Source organism: Mastigoproctus giganteus, chromosome 3, assembly GCF_048544385.1.
Source record: "Mastigoproctus giganteus isolate SK-2022 chromosome 3, ASM4854438v1, whole genome shotgun sequence".
Taxonomy (NCBI): Eukaryota; Metazoa; Arthropoda; class Arachnida; order Uropygi; family Thelyphonidae; genus Mastigoproctus; species Mastigoproctus giganteus.
The window spans coordinates 24,183,365-24,200,949 of NC_143577.1; the positions used below are offsets into that span (position 1 = coordinate 24,183,365).

At 38.7% G+C, this 17,585-nt stretch overlaps 1 protein-coding gene across 5 annotated transcripts in view; it reads right to left on the bottom strand.

The window, feature by feature from the left end:
• Positions 1-378: 378 nt before the first annotated feature.
• LOC150087807 (cell adhesion molecule Dscam1-like) overlaps positions 379-17,585 on the bottom strand; it is a 228,024-nt gene continuing 210,817 nt past the window's right edge. Inside the window, exons 21-34 of one of the 5 annotated variants that reach the window (XM_090369205.1) lie at positions 17,392-17,531; positions 17,109-17,262; positions 16,419-16,533; positions 14,962-15,116; positions 14,820-14,840; positions 13,556-13,654; positions 13,239-13,424; positions 12,831-13,124; positions 5,894-6,049; positions 5,514-5,702; positions 4,742-4,883; positions 2,252-2,307; positions 1,596-1,770; positions 379-703 (exon numbers count right to left, since the gene is read on the bottom strand). In XM_090369205.1, coding sequence (XP_090225331.1) covers positions 577-703; positions 1,596-1,770; positions 2,252-2,307; positions 4,742-4,883; positions 5,514-5,702; positions 5,894-6,049; positions 12,831-13,124; positions 13,239-13,424; positions 13,556-13,654; positions 14,820-14,840; positions 14,962-15,116; positions 16,419-16,533; positions 17,109-17,262; positions 17,392-17,531 — 2,009 coding nt within the window. In that variant the 3' untranslated portion in view covers positions 379-576. Of the gene's footprint in view, positions 704-1,595; positions 1,771-2,251; positions 2,308-4,697; positions 4,884-5,513; positions 5,703-5,893; positions 6,050-12,830; positions 13,125-13,238; positions 13,425-13,555; positions 13,655-14,819; positions 14,841-14,961; positions 15,117-16,418; positions 16,534-17,108; positions 17,263-17,391; positions 17,532-17,585 lie in introns of those variants that run through there. The other 4 variants (XM_090369206.1, XM_090369208.1, XM_090369207.1 and 1 more) reach the window with 4 other exon arrangements.

Below are 17,585 nucleotides of genomic sequence, written 5' to 3' on the forward strand. Positions count from 1 at the left end.
ATACGATGGCCTGTATAATTGGAGAAATATTTTCCCAACATTCCTCTTTGCTAATCTTTAGGATATGCAGTGACCTCAATGGGAAATGGACGTGTGTCAGTAGTAGAGGGATGAGAAGTATAATGGATGTTTTTAAAGTATTTATTGCGCATGTCCGACTGCTACATAAATACTAAACTCTATGATGTACATTAAACAGGGCAATAATAAATATTTATTTCTTGTCATGTTGTCATAATTTTGTATTCTCCCCCAGGTAGGAAAGTAAATGAATGTAAAAAGTGTAGGTAAGATCACCTCATTGCTTCATAACGAAAGGGTTGGTTGGAAATGAAGAATAACCGAAAAACGTAACAGGATGAGAAGATTTATTACGAGACCGGACAGTCTATCGTATATACAAGAGTAGTTTATACAAGTCTTGCAAACAGTGGTCCCACTCAACGTCATCGTTGTTTGCCTCTTAGACTCCTTCAATGGCGCCAGACTCGATGATACCAGACCGCTTCGTCCCTGCCTCATGGATGCCCTGGTGGATACGTGTTTTGTATGGATCCAATGATTTGTCTGAAGGGGCTAATACAGATGTTCTCTGTCCCAATCGCATTCCGCTTCTGACATCTCTTGTCGCACAAGTAGATCTTCCTCCATCTCTCTTTTCCCAAAATCATCTCCATCATCAACATCACTCTCCATATCGTCCCTAAAAAGGAAATTAAAAAAAAGAGTAGACATGGGAAGGAGTGAATAAAAATAATATTGGGTATATTGAAATCAAATATTTAATATTATTATTGTCAGCTACACTCACTGGCCAAAAAATAGAAACGATTTATTGAATATCTAGTAGGGCCATCTTTTGCCAGAATTACAGCCCGTAGAAATCGTGGTATGTATTCCACTAAATGTCTGAGGGAGGCTAGCTCCAGATTTGACCATTCTTCCATCAGGATATTTGTCAGCTGCTGTACTGTGGTAGGTAGAGAACTGCAAAGCAGAATTGCTCTTCCCAGCATATCCCTGGCAATTTCAATTGCATTCAGATCTGGACAATTAGACAGCAAGCTAGACATTGTAAATCTTGGTTCCTCAAACCATTCAGATGCAATTTTTGCACGGTGGATAGTTGCGTTGCCTTGAAAGAATCCATCGCAATCCGATGAAAATGAAGCAATCCAGTTGATCCGATGCGACAGAAAGATATTCATTTGGGATGAGCAGACCTAGTCCGTATCAACAGAACATACTACATACCATGTAATCCCCCCCCCTCCAGCCTCTTGAGTGGCGGACACGAGACAGTCTGGATGCACTGCTTTATGGGGTTCTCGCCACACTTTCACCCTATCATTGGTGAAACTGCCATTTGCATAATGTGCGTTTAATTATCTGATGACACTAGTTGGAAAAGTTTTGTAATTTTTTGGCCAATGAGTGTGGGATTGTGCCTACATCAGGATCCCGATCTGAGAAGCTCTGATTATTCCATCTACAGTTTGTCCGCTACAAAACTCTAATAACTCTTCAACATTTATTGACAGTAGAGTGGATAAATTCCACAGGAGCAAAACAATTTCGACCCTTGCCTAACATACCTTCCTCGATAAGGTTCCATGAGGCAAATCAGCTTCCGATAGAGCTCTTTTCGCCTCCAGCGATCTCGGTAGTCTCCCGGGGCCGGCCATTCTTCTTTGGTCATGTATGGAATGGTTTCTCTATATACATTTGACGGCAGCGACGACCACTTGCGGTCATAGGTCAGATATTCGGCTGTAAGAAAACGAGGGAGTTAAACTAGACGAAAACCATCCTTTTTATTTCATATACAGTATTTTAACACCAAAGGAGAAATAAGTTAGAAAACTGATGGATAGGTACGTTTAGCAAGTAGCAATGAACTGCTCTATTTGCCCTCATCTGCAAATAGCAGATGAGGGCAAATAGAGCAGATCTGTAAGCGATCTGCAAATATGCTCCAGTGTGTACCCAAGAACATTGAATTCTATGGTCGATTTTCCTGTTTTCTGGATGAAAAACCCGAGTTTTCTGGAGAAAAACCATCCAGTCCACTCCTGAGACCAACTAACTCAGCAGGTTTTGACAAAACTCATATTTCCTCGGGTCGTTGACTGGATTTGAACCCTGGTCCTTCGCGCTGTTGCGAAATGCACCTAAAACGAAAAAAATAAGTACAGAGAGAGAGAGAGAGAGAGAGAGAGAGAGAGAGAGAAATTTATGTAGGTTTACGTACCAGGCTTTTGATATTGGCCTACTTCCAATTTTACTAGTAGGTGCTGGCCTGGCGCACTACGAAAAAAGAAAAGAAAAGATTCTTCACTTAATCCAGTCGTTCTTTTCACCCATAAAAAATTAGAGAAATATATTACATTTAATTCGTGGACTTTCATTTAAAAATGTTAGGAATAATAAAACCAGAATAAATTTAATTGAATTCAATTAATCCAGAATAAAATAAAATTTATTTTTTTAATAGAGAAAAGGTGTTGGAAATATGTTCATATCTTTAAATAATTCCCAAAGTAGAAAATTCAAAATTTAAATAACTTTTTCTGAATTACCTTTTTAAAAATCCATCACTTTTATAAAACTAAACAAATATTCAGTACAACACACCAAAAACTCCCACAAAAAATGTTTATAAATATATAATAATTTATAATATCATAAAAATAATATAATTATAAAAATATACAAAATATATAATTATAAATATACATTTATATATAATTATAAAAATTTATATTTGACTATTTATGCATTTGTATTATTAACATAAATGTGAGAAATGTATATGAATAGTGACGTGAAAGGTCACGTGACGTAAGAAGGATGTATCGTCCCGGCTAAGTCATTAAAGGTACAGAAGGAGCATCCCTACAGACAGTAGAGGAGTTCACCCGTGTATCGGCGCAAACATTGCTTACGGTCTTCAAACAGGGATTACTGGAACAAAACCAATAACGATCTGGATCGCTATGCTGGCAAACACCTCAATAAAACATTGCAGACAATCATTAGAAACTTCGACATTGTCCCAATGGAACCCCCAGTTCCATTCGCACAGCATGTGCAGAGCTCGGACAGCGCGTTTATGCAGTTCCATTCCAATCCATTAACCTCCTTTGAGAGAGAGAATTCTAGATGCAGACGAATCCGCTTGCAGAGCTGTTGGACATGGTTGTTGGAATATTGGAAACATCTAACATGGTTAGACAAACACATTTGCATTATTCAGCGCTGACTGATGCATGACGGTGTTGAAGAATCATGGATATATTGGGACGGTGGAGGGCTGCTCCATGAAGAAAACGACACAGCCCATCGAGAATATGTATGAATGTTATGCAGGGCACTCTGGAAATAAGCAGCATCTGTTATGGCTTGTATTAGTTGCTGGTTATGAATCCCACAGATAATTCATGGGATCACATAAACAACACATCCCTCAGCAGCTAACAAATCTCACGGATCCCAAGGTCATTTCGATTCTGAATTTCTTTTTCAAACAGATACGACTGTCATTTTCGAAAGCAAGGCAATAATTTTATCTAGACGAATCCATGTCAAACGGGATTGCAGTTATCTGATTACTCTATTATGTACATTCTCTAATATTTTGGTATGGCAGTACATGATATGTGGATAGCATAATCCACTTAACGTTGATGTTCCAGTGGAAAATATGCCGACTTTGCAAATCTAGAGCTGAAGTTTTAAGATTATAACCAGACGCACTTGGAACCTTCAGGAATAAAGTAAACAGTTGTGGAATTCTTAAAATGCTGACTACGAAGTCATTCTGTCATGGGAACTATGGGGTGGGCGACTTATTGAACTTCAATCTTCCGAAAATCCAACCCTTCTTATCTAATAGAAGAACAAAATCTGCTTCTTCCATATCCATCTTCAACAACAGTAAAAAGCAAATTTCTAGACAAGATCACATACCTCTATTAGGGGTTACCCTCACAGAATCTCTTCCTCTTCACTAACTCCTCAGCTTTTCTTCTTCCTCATTTATTCCTTCAACCTTCGTTCTCAGGAATCCTCAGAAAAAGTTTAATCCTGGCAACCCATCCATGGCACTAGCGTACTACTGCAACTTTCTATAATCTTTTGTGTTTGGGGGCGCCATAAAAGAAGCAAAGGAATTTGTGGGTGCTCTAAATAGGTGAGAGACACCCTATTGAAATGTAGTATAGTGTTATGGTATGTCATCTTCCATTGTCATGTGACATAGTTGAATGAATAATAAGTATCCGTTACGATCCTGTGGTTGCCATGGTCCTTCGGTCCTCATGCCCACCAGTGTTGAATCCATGGGGAACGTGCGAAATCTGAACATCTCCAAAATATTACCTCCAGATGAACATCGTATAGAAGATGGAGATAATATTTTATCGGCCTCACGAAAAGCTGTACTTGATGGCTTAAGACATAGCTTTCACTCCCAGTGAGGCAAATCCGGATCCAACACTGAGGTACATGAGTCCAGTTTAATTTTCAAGGTCCAGAGCTGAGTCCTTGAATGCAGTTATGTTACCATTTCGCGTGTTACCTTGTTCTTGAGTTTTCCCGAAAGGGTGGTATGTTTAAATTGGTGATTAATGTGAATGCCAAAAGGGGAAAATTAATTTCGTGTTTTGTGTTATGAGCTGATGACATTCATCAGTTACTTAGTCAACGCTGAAAGATGATTACGTGGCAAAGAACCTCATACTGAGCCGAAGGGTCAAAAAGCGACCGCCGGTACTGCTGGCCAAATGTCTGCATCTCCCGAACTGTGCCCTGCGAACTCTCCGTGTCTGAATCGCATCCCGGTAGCCGGAAGGTCGCATAGGGTGCGATGTCGTCCTCATAATCTAAAAGAAAAAAGAAAAAAAAAAAAAAAATTAAAGAGAGAATAAAAAAGTCGAGAATGAAAACTTACAACTACAGGGTACAGTAGCACACGCATTAGATTTAACCGTCTTTCCGTTTCACGTGAATACGGTAATGTTCTTGTGCGCCCCTGGGTATATAAAGAAATTTTTTATTTATTTATTTTTAATTATTGTCAGACTTCAGAGCATGCCTGGGATGCTCCAGGCAGAAGGATTGCCAGTTACAAAACGCTTCGAAAAACCTCACTAAGCTTGCGTCATCCTTTACACAAAAATCCTCGCAGGCCATTTTTGGACACCCACGAACTCATTTGCATAACGATTATTTCAGATAGAAATTTGTCCATTCACATTAAAACAAACGTCTCACTAACCTTTTATGAAAATCTGATGAAAGTTTTTCCTTTATATTTTTAAGTCTTTGTTCCTTAAATTTTGAGCACTAGTGTATACATGCATTGGAGGATGGGGTGTTTCTAATTTAATATTTATAAACGAGTAAATGTAACCCCAACACCAGAATGCTGTTCTAGAGATTACTGCGCAACCATCAGATTATATTTCTTAGGGGAAAAATGTATTATTTTAAGGAGTGCTAAGTTTACTCACAGTTTTGTTGGTCCCCTTGCATCCCTTGTTCCTGTCCAGGGGGTTCTACGGTAGCCACAGGCACTTTAGGAACGCAGGTCTGGTACATCGAAGTGTCCCGCACTGGAAGGCTGTCTACGTGTTTTTTTGGCGGTTGATTCATTAGTGGGGCTCCGTTAGGGTTGATTCCCCTCCTCTGATAGAGGTCATCTGCAAAAAAAAAGCAAGCTCGTGACAGACGAAAGCACACGATAATCTTTAAAGCAGCAGAATTACTATAAACACACCCTTCGATCATAAAATTGTGATCCCATTGAATACTTCGTGTGATGACAGAAAGAGGGCACTGTTAAAAACAAGTTAAAGTGTCCATGACCGGCATTGCGCATAATTCGACTCACCTGCATTGTGACGTTTTTTTACGCAGACGCAGACAGCAACTCCGATTACAACAGACAAGGCAATTATGGCTGCTACGACTGGCACGATGATGTTGATGTCTTCCCAAATGTTCAAGTGCTCTCTGATCTCCTGTAGGACAATAGGCGCCACGGTACCTGGAAAGGACAAATGCGGGGTGACTCAATGATTTTTTTTTAAACAGTTACAATAAAAACCTAATACAGTTTAAAAATATTTGCCAGTCTTAAATTACACTTTCAGACGGGCAAATACGTTTGAAAGATTTGCTGGTCTGCACTTGAAGGGTTATTGGGAGACTGGAGGTAGGACATGAATTTGTGTGTCCAAAAGTGTCATCAGCAGGTTGTGCAATCAATTCTAGGTAACTCAGACCATTCATTGACGTTCAGGTCAGGGGCAGACATGGAATTTATGCAAGAAGACTTATGGTCTGTATTCCACTGAGTGCTCTATATTGTAGGACCAGGAGAATGTGGGCACTCGAACATCGTAATTGGGCTGACGAGAAACAGTGCCAAGGTTTTTCACAGATGAGTTGTTGGTTGACTGTCGTAGGGTTTTAGGAGCATCAGCAACTTAGGTCATCAGCAACTTAAGTCATCGGCAACTTAAGCCATATTTCAGGAAGAAAAACCATCCTACTCTGAGACCAAATAACCCAGCCACGTTGTGAAAAAAAAAAAAAAAAACCCATAAAAATTCCTTGCGATATTGACGGGATTCCAACTCAGGTCTTTTCCATCCAATTTGAGAAGGACAGTGATTATACCACTTGTGCTGCTCCATGTAGGAATAAGTCCAGATACAGCTTGTAGTTGGGTCATAGTGTGGTGTGAAAGAAGAACTCTATATTCGTGCGAGAGCACAGTCATTTGGGTATAAGTGGATTGCAGGTATGGGGTGGTATTATTCTCTGTAGTCATAGAGACCTCTACATCATCAGTAACGGGACTCCGATCACACATTGGAATCGAGATGAAATCCTATGAGTCATGGTCCTTCTCCATATTGCTGCAGGAAAAGAGTTCGTTCTGAGGGACGGCACATCACCCTCATATGGGACAGATAGTCGATAATTTATTGGTAGTTGAAGGTATTGTCCGTATGGATTGACCAGTCTTCTGTCCGGTTGAATCCTGTCGAGCACCAAAGAAAGCCCTAGGAAGATGTATTACAGCTCATTCGAACTGTCCAGTGATACTTAATCAGCTGGAAATAGCACCTACACAGGAGTGGAAACTGATTTGGCAACAACACATCGATACCTTGATTTTATCAATACATCGCAGGAAACATGTCTAGTAGTTGTTGGGGAACATACACCATAATAAATCAGCATGCAATCCATTGCAGTAACAAAACTGTCCCCTCTGGACATTTTACAGAGTTCTGTATCATCACAGGGTACCAACGCAGAGTTGAATCTCTCCATGGCGAGATGCAGTTTGGTCCACAGTGTGGAAAATAAAACCTTCTTAGCCAAACATGGTTCCAGCAGCGTAGAATTTGTCTTTATGCCATTCTATGTCCCTGATCTTCAAAATATCGAAGGTCTACAACCATCTATGCTAGGGGGATGATTGTGTCCGGCTGTCTGTATGATATGCTCCGTAAACTTTTCTTGTTTTGTGTGTTTTTTATTTAAAGTATTAAGTTCCTATTAGTGCCACCACATAAGGATAGGCCCTTGGACTGCCAGGTGCAAGTACTGTATTATTTGAACGGACAACAGATAAGTATTAAATGAATTTCTGCATGTTCATTCCGCTACTCCATACAAGCGCTTTCAGCCATTATCTTGTAGTTCAACTTATACATGTGTCCAACAGACACTTGACCTTGACCAGGCATTAGAGTTTTGCCTAGCCGCTCTGTTCTTCCCTCCCTACTTAGTCCCCTGCTCCCTGTGGATTTCACTGCAGGGCAACTAAGGCGACCGGCTGGTCACAGTGCCTATTGCTTGCTAAACCACAACTGTGGTGATATTAAATTATCTAGTAAAACTACAGTAACTGAATTCAATATGACAAATACTACCTTCTGTCAAAATTCTAACGTCTGCACCATCTGTGGGACCAGCTCTGACCCCATTGTCCAATGTATTGAGTGCAAACAATTAATATGCAATGACTGTACACATTCTGACCTGAAAAAATTAAATAAAAGTCGGCGGAAATCATTCTGTTGTGATAGATGTCGACTCAGAAATTCTCAGAAAAGCCCTATAACTGTTGCAACGCCAAACAGCACGGAACCTGAGTCACTTTCCTCCTCTTCGGCTAACAAAGTTGAAATGCCGTACTCTAGTACATTTGAGACAAATATCATGCCAATAACTAGATATACCGACTCTGAATCGTACATGGATGAAGCCTCTAATCCTTCTTTGTTGTCGCATCAAATCTCAGATGCATCAACTCAAACATCTGTGCTGTCAGAAGATCTCAGCGCTAACTCCTTCCCTACGGAAACTCTGAATCCAGCCTTTGGTATTCTGCAATCAACTGAATTCCAGGAACTACTCTTTAACACTATGCAGAAAATCCTCATTCAAACTCATCTAATCAGTGCACCTCATACTGCAAACTCTGAAATTCTCCTGGATTCTAATACACTCAATGAAGGAAACAGCGAGCTATACACGGAGATTTGTGGTATAAAAACAATATTAGCTAATCAACAGGCTGAAATTTCTGACATTAACGCCCAAATTAAAAATCTCACATCAGTTATGTCTTGCCACTTAAGGGAAGCTAGGAAGAATTCTGAACCTACTCTGGACACCAATGGGCTCAAAGTGAATACGAATTCATTAACTGACGATGCCCTCAGTACTGAGACCAGATCTTCACCTTCCACCGGCCTCAATAGTTCTACTGCTGCAAATATTAACTTGCCCAAGCCTGCTAACATTCATGATTCAAGTCATTCAACTGAGCAATTTATTGCCAAACAGACTCTGTTAGATGATTCTTCTGATGTAAATAGAACCACTCCTCCCACCTACTCTCCTCTGCGGAACAGTTCTGTCTGTACTTCTATTTCACAAGCTCAGAGTCACCAAGCGGAATCCTCTTCAACATCAGTTAAGGCAACATATGCAAAAATAACTGCTGCCACATCTAATGAGGTCTGCAAACCTGTCTGTAGATCTGCCGCCACAGTGAGTAAACCTGTTTCTAATTGCCAGTCTCAAATATCGCACCAAAGATCAAAACAGAACAAACCGTCAGAAAATATTAAAGCATCTATATCTCAAGGTACTTTCTCCAAGCTTCCAGCCATAACTCATCAAACACAGAATGTAACTACTGCAGAAAAATCTCAGTTACTCAAACACAAGTATAATATCACAATTATTCCCACAAAAGACCGAATTTTTCTTTCTAGACTTGGACCCTCCACTAAATCTGAAGATCTTATCAACCTAATTAAAGAAGAATATGGTTTCGGAGTAGATGTCCGTTCTCTGAAGACACGATGTCCCGCCTACTCATCTTTTATAATAACATGCCTTCCATCACAAACAGAAAAAGTGTTGAATCTAAGATCCCTTTTATCAGGGGCTCTAGTAAAACGCTTCACGGACAGACCATCAAGGGAGTCCAAAATCTCCTCTCCACCGGCATAGCAATCAGATACTCTGCTATCTACACATACTACGTTCTCCTCTCGTCATAGAATCCCCAGATCCCAACTGTTCAGTGTTTACCTTCAGAATTGCAGGAGTATAATTAGCAACCTAAACCACTTCAGAGCAATCCAAGGCTCACATATTTACGACATTTACCTGCTCACTGAAACCTGGCTCTCCATAAATATTGATGATCAGGAGATTATAGATGGACAATATACAATCCATAGAAAGGACAGAGGATCTCGAGGAGGCGGAGTAGCTATTATACATTCTAACCATATACTCTGTGAAACTGCATCAAATTTCACAAATATTGAATCAGTATACTGCCTTCTTCATCTTGGCAAGTTAAAGGTTTTAATAGTATTGCTTTATTTTCCACCTCCCTTAACTAATATAGACCTCCAGTACTTAGAAAGCTCGCTGGAATCAATCTTCCCACTAATTCAATCTGCCGACATAGCAATGGTTTTGGGTGACTTTAACTGTCAAATGGCCAATTTAGAATCTTCTTCTCCATCACTGCAGACTAGGGCTCTCTTTAATATGCTTCACAGCTATGGTCTGGAACAAATTTGCAACTTTCCAACCAGAGAAAATGCCTACCTCGACCTAATATTTTCCTCTACTCATATAGATGTTCACACCGACAACCCCATATTTCACTCGGATCATTCACCAATTACTTTTGACATCACAGTGACTTCTCATAACTTCAAATGCAGCTCCCGTACTCCTCGATTCAATTTCAGAAAGGCTGACTGGCCTCTGCTCAACCTAGCTCTAAGAAACGTAGACAAGCAGCTCGCTGACGCTATGGATGACATCGATGTGCTCACCAACAACCTGATTAACTGTGTCCATTCAGTTATATCTGACATTGTTCCTCAATCCCATCTTACCGCACGCTCTACCTACCCGCACTGGTATAATAGTGAACTAATACGTAAAATTAAATCCAAAGAATTCTACAGAAACAAATATAAGCAAACAGGTGACAGTCAATACTATGAAATATTCAGCCAACTCCGCAAAGAAGTGAAAACTCTCATATTAAACTCCTACAACATGTATACAGAGTCAGTTCAGGATAGTCTGCTTACTCACAGAGATATCAAACCATTCTGGAATTTCATGAAGCATAAGAACATAACCAGTAGAAAGTTACAACTCCGAAACGCAGATGGAATTCTCTTATCTGACGAATTCAGTATTGCTCAAGAGTTTGCCAAACACTTTTCTAGAATTCAAACAAATAATACATTGAGACCTGCCTCATTTCCTGACTTCACACCTGTTAAAGATGATATCCTCATTAATCTCTTTATCACTGATGAAGATTTAAACTCGGCATTAAAAAGCATGAAAAATGACTATACTAGAGGCCCAGATGACATTCCAGGCCTATTTTGGAAAAGGACTGTCACTACATTGAAACCCCTCATACTGCGGATCTTCAACCTGTCTCTCAGGCTGGGGAAGTATCCTAATCACTTTAAGCAGGTCAATATAGTTCCTATTTTCAAAAAAGGTGATAAAAATGACGTATGCGATTACAGACCCATAACCTTGCAAAACAGCCTGGCTAAACTCTTCGACACAGCAGTGCACAAACATCTCTTCGAATTCTTCAAGCCTTTTATCGATCAGAATCAACATGGTTTCTGCAGTGGCAAGTCAGTAGTCACAAATTTACTTCCTTTCTGGCAATACACCTCTGAAGCTCTTGATAACCACCTACAAGTTGATGCAGTCTACACAGACATATCTAAGGCATTTGATAAAGTCCCGCACGAACAACTTCTGGAAAAACTTAAGCTGTATGGCATCCGTGACCCTTTGCTCTCATGGCTACGGAGCTATATTACGCATCGTTCCTTGAGCGTTATCATCGATCAAGTGAACTCAGACTGTTTTATACCACTAAGCGGAGTACCACAAGGCCCTCCCTTAGGTCCTCTTCTCTTCATTGTTTTCGTAAATGATCTTCCTTCTTTCATCTACACCTCCAATGTTCAAGTTGCTCTCTATGCAGATGATCTTAAGATTTACTCAGCAGTGAAGGAGACTACCGATTCTCAACAACTTCAATGTGCTCTCAATAAATTCTCTCTGTGGCTATCTCTGAATGGCTTGTCTGCTAACCCCTCGAAGTGCAAAGTTATCTCTTTCTCATCTTGCAGATCTCCACAACTAATGAATACGGAGTATAGTATTAACTCTGTGATCATCGAAAGGTGTGACCAAGTTAACGACTTAGGGATTCTCTTTTCCAGCAGTGCTAAATTCGATGCCCATGTCCTTAAAATCACCAGCAAAGCATTCAAAACACTGGGATTCATCAAACGGAACACATACAAGTTCAAAAACTACAGATATGCGGTTATCCTTTATAAAACTATTGTACTGCCAATCCTTGAATTCAGTTCACCCATCTGGAATCCTCACACAAAGACTTTAACTAACAAAATTGAAGCAGTCCAAAAAAACTTTATCCGTTACCTTACGTACCGCAATCCTCTATTCTATCACTCAGTGTATTATGAATCGCTGTGTGATTACTTTCATCTAAGGCCTCTGTGCACTAGAAGAGTTACTGCTGACATCGCCCTCCTAGCCAAAGTAATCACTGGAATTTATGAAGCATCTGATATCCTGAGTAAAATAAACTTCAATGCTCCCTGTAGACAAGTCAGGAACCTTACACCGTTTCGCCTTGACTCTGCCAACACGGACTTAATGAAGTTCAGTCCACTGAACAGAATCAGCAAATCAGCAAATGACTCTCGCATTGACTTCTTTGACAACTCCCAATCACTGATGAACTCCATCCACAAGTTTGCCTCTTCACTTAAACTGCAAAGTGACTAGCTCACATCTAATTATTGTAGCTTATTATTTGTTATATTATTTTTCTATTCTCTAACGGATTAATTATTACTTGTTCTACCGGTAACTTAACTTAATACAATCCTCTTTTGTACATATGCTTTATTGTTTGAATTTGTATCAATGTTTATCGTCCTGTAGGATTTCACATTATTGTTATTATGTTTATTGATCTGATCTCAGATACACTGTTAATGGTTACCTGTTGTGTATCTTTTTATTAATAAAATAAAATAAAATAAAATAAAATAAAAATCTCAAACGACCCGATGCAACTCTGGACACAACCTAGTCAATAACCAATTATCTTTGGCTTAATTCAAAATCTATTATAGCATTTCATCGGTGGTAAAGAAAGGAATGTTTTAAGAAACACACAAACCCCTTACCTCCATCTAATGTAAGGGTAGCAATTTCATACTCGGCTACCGTAGACCCCGCTCCATTGTGGGCCGTAACCCTAATGTTGTACCAAGTACCGGGCGACAGATCGCGGATCAGAATTCGCTCTTGATGCGGGCTGGCATTGTTAGCGGCAGTGCGCCAGTCTGTCGTGTGAAGCCGCTTGTATCTAAGGACGAAGGACTTGACTGGACAACCTCCATCGTCCCATCTGTTCAGGTGTAGGAGGATGGTCGTGGAGTTGGGAATGGTAAAGACTTCTCGGGCAGGGGCTGTCGGGGCTGAAACAATACAACGAAAATCTGATTAAACAGCGAAATACTCAATCAGTTCTTTGGTTTTTAGCTATAGAATTTAGGTTTGATTACTCTGTTGTGAATTATTACGAGAATTACCACTTCCATCTGTTTTTCCAGCTACGATGTCACTCGGTTCGCCTTCCCCAGCTTTCCCAATGGCTGCCACATACATGAAATACTTGGTGCCGCACTGGAGATTTTCCACTGTGAAAGATGTAGTTTTGGACGGTAGTTTCACCTCTTCCCATTGGCCGAATTCCCTCTTGAATCGGATTATGTACCCTACAGAGACACAAAAGCAACAGAAATTTATAAAATATGAAACAAAAATTATTATTCAAATGGATCAAAAATGATTTAGATCATATTATTGGAAGGATCGTAAAATTAAGTGGGATGAATACAAGCATTACCTTTCGTTCGTGCTCTTCCCCTTGCATCCATGGTCCATGAAACATGAAGGGAGGACGAGGTAGTACCCTCTACAGTTACTTGATTCGGTGGTTGTAGGACTGGAAAACAGACAGAGCTTATGTTATCTCTCAAAGAATATAAAATTTAGATAGCTTAAAAAGTCGACACTTCTGTCTGTTGAAAGTTTCAGAAATTGAAAACATCTAAAGACACAAATATGTACACACCAGCCAACCAAAAGTAATGGAACACTTCTCTGCAGTTGAAACACTTTCAGTTTGTTGTGGCAGCTAAAATCTCCGAATTTTTAGGGTATGATGACGAAGCTTAGTTACCAGCACATCGTCTCTTGTCAGTCAGTATTTTTACGCCCGTCCTGGAGCTCACTGTTATCTGTGGAATTCCATTCCATTATGTAAACATTTTCCCCTCATGACATCCAAATAATATTCCCCTCCAGAACTGTGTTTATCATTTGGCGTACCGGGTTCGAAATGAATTCGAAAATATATGCCGGATTTGCTGTACTGACCACTGATCACCTTTATTTGCATTTTTGCAATCATAAACCAATTTCCTGAAATCGAGCGTTGTGCCATTACTTTTGGTAGGAGAGTATATTTTGAATTACTCTTTAAAATGTGGATGGAAACATCTATTATCTTTATGAAGCAAATATCAAAGTTTAAAAAAGGTGACAGAAAGATTTAAGATGGTACTCTGATCTAAGACAAGAAAAAAGATATTCTTTAAGTTTAATGTGCTATACGACTTCTTAAAAAAACTGCCATAATGCTTAAGGTACAACTAGGTTTAAGTAGAAATTGTAGTACTGAGTAGCTACTTTTTTTTTTTACGTAAGTGCTCCTAATAAAGGTGGAAAACCTTTTACCCTCAGGTCAGGCTCAGAGGCCTAGGTTTAAGAAACACCGTGGCCTAGTTAGTCGATCTTGACCTCAGAGAAACTGGTTTTTCATCCAGCAAAACAGAAAGAAACCAACCATTGAATGCAAGCAATTTTTGGACACAATGGCACCACTTATAAATTAATTATGAATGATTATTATTATTATTTAATATTAATGCAAAATGCAACGCTTTATTATTATTTAAAATAATAATAATAATTCTTCTTATTAATTATTACACGATTATAATATATATAAAATGATTTATCATAATTTCTGAGAAATACATCTGTAAAACTCCCAAACATAATCTAATAGAAATTTGCATAAAGTGACTCTAGTTTGAAACTCTTACCTTTGTCGTCTGCATGTTTAGCTTGTAAATAAAAGAAAAAAAAGCAAATATGTTAGACGAGGCTTAATTTAAAATCAAATGCTTGAATGCTTGAATAAACTAAGTCCGGGTATTTTTTTTGACGTATTTAATGATAACTTACCTTTTACAGTTAAGGAAAATATGATTTCGTCTGCTCCATAAGTGTTTTGAACTCGGCACGTGTAATTTCCCGCGTAATCGTCTTCTATGCTATTAATTTCCAAAGACCCGTTCGTCAACACGCGAGTTCGCTGCTGCTCCACTACCGGCTGACCTCTGAAAGACAAAGATCAAGACCGACCGGTTACAACATCGCCTTGACTTTGACGCGAACAGTTTATCTAAGAAAATATTTCAAACATACCGCGACTCAAAATTTAAATTCAACAATTTTCATTTCATCTGTTGTTAATGTTACAAATGACGTTTCTTAGCAACGTCATTTGTAATATTGCCTAACAACATCTTTTGCAGCCGCGACGCGAAATTCAAATACAATCGTAATTTCATCTATGCCAATGTGCGTTGCTTAGCAACGTCATTTGTAACGTTTCTTAGCAACACATCTTTTGCAGCTGCGACGCGAAATTGAAATGCAACAATTGTCATTTCATCTATGGCTAATGTGCGTTGCTTATCAACGCCATCTGTAACGTTGCTTAGCAACATCATTTGCAGCTGAGACGCGAAATTGAAATTCAGCAATTGTCATTTCATCTATGGTTAATGTGCGTTGCTTAGCAACATCATTTGTAACGTTGCTTAGCAACATCTTTTGCAGCTGCAATGCGAAGTTCAAAAACAATTGTCATTTCATCTATGGCTAATGTGCGTTGCTTAGCAACGTCATCTGCAATGTTGCTTAGCAACCATTTAGTTGCCTAGCAACGTAATGCTGAATTTACTATTTTCTCACTAACAAATGCAAGTTAATAATGAAAGATAATTAAAATTTCGATTATTTTGGACTATTTGAGAATAATTTTGATGTTAATTATCAGTTTAATATGCTAATAAACTGCTATCACGCATTATTTATTAAATGATTAACTGATTATTTGATAAATTGTATTTATTATGAAAAAAATCTGAAAATGATTAACTGATTATTTGATAAATTGTATTTATTATGAAAAAAATCTGAGGTTTTATTGACTGCAAATAAGTTGATTTTTTTGCAGTCGATTAATCCATGCAAAAAATTAATTTTATTAAATATTATTTATATTTAATACAAAAGAATCAGCTAAGCAGTGATTATGATTTAATTTAATCAGCAGTATTTATAATGATGGCCGGAACTAGGGGGGGGGGTGGAAACAGTGGCTATATAAGACGCAGAGGCATTTACGTCACCTTAACTAGGGGTTAGGGAGAATTAAATATTTATTTTTTGCAAGGAGTACAAAATCGGCTAGCTAGCTCAGATGAAGGCCCCATATATGCGTCTTTTTTATTTATTTATTTTAACTTTAGCGCGCCTCGTAGATAAAGAGAAAGAAAGAAACACTGATTTGTTCAATTCAGGTATGTTCAGGGAGCAGGTGGAAGGGTTAAACACTGTCCATACCCTGTTACCTGAATGTCCACATCCGGTCGGGAAGAGGAATGCCAACTATCCTACAAGGCAAGCTGACTGTTGACTTCCGTCGAACTGCCATCTGTTGAGAAAAAGACGCAATTCTTGCTGGAACTGAAATAAAACAATACAATTTATTCATTAAAAATTCATCAAAATAATAATAATATTTTTATACACTTTTTTGCATACAAGGGTCATTTTAGAAGTTTCCTGAACGTAATTTAACGTGGTTCTAACTCGCGTGACCGCTAAATATTGTTAATTATAATGTTCTCGCCAAATTCCGCAATATGAAGATAAATGATTCCACGTTCAAGCACAAGTCTATAATGAGTGAACTTTTAGAGTGCCTTGACAATACGTGAAACTTATTTACTATTTGAACAATTCTTAGTTGAGGACAGAATAAAGCTGCACTTACTTCACCACTTACCACACTAACGGGAGTTCATTCGCGCAAACAATTACGCGCCTGCTGGCCATACAGAAAACTTCTGAAAAACTCTTCTCGTATACTGTATATACATATATACAGTCTCTAATATAAATCTTAAGAAAAAAAAGAGAGAAAGTTTAATATTTCTTAAGACATCCTCAGAATATTAGAGATTAACTTTAAATATTCAGAACGAATTTCTGCAGATATTTGTATCCTTGAGTTAGAAATTTCAAAACGAATAACTTACCCGTGTCTGAGGTGGTTTGTGATAACACTCTGGTTCCTTCGCTTTCTCCAGCAAGAGTGGATGCTGTCACCCAAAATTCATACCTTCTGTTTCTCTCCAATCTCAGAGCCTCGTAGTATAGTTGGTATTGGGATATTGGATGTTTTTTGGTGGTCTGGAAAGAAGCTACTTCATTACATAAAATACTTAGGCAGTTAAGAGTAAATTTAAAAATTTTAATGTGAGTTTTTAGTAGTGGAATAACAAATTTTTGAATACTACACGATTTTTGAAGTTTACTTACCTGTCTCCCGCCAGATGTCACTCTTTGATACAAGGTATACTGTTGTAAGATACCGTTAGGCTGCTGTGGGGGTTGCCAACTTACCAAGATAGCGTCTGGCTTCATTGGCATGGCTTTGATGTCGGATGGAGGGCTTGGTACTATAAAACACAACGTTAGATTGAACAGATTAAGTTCTATAAGAGTAACAAATG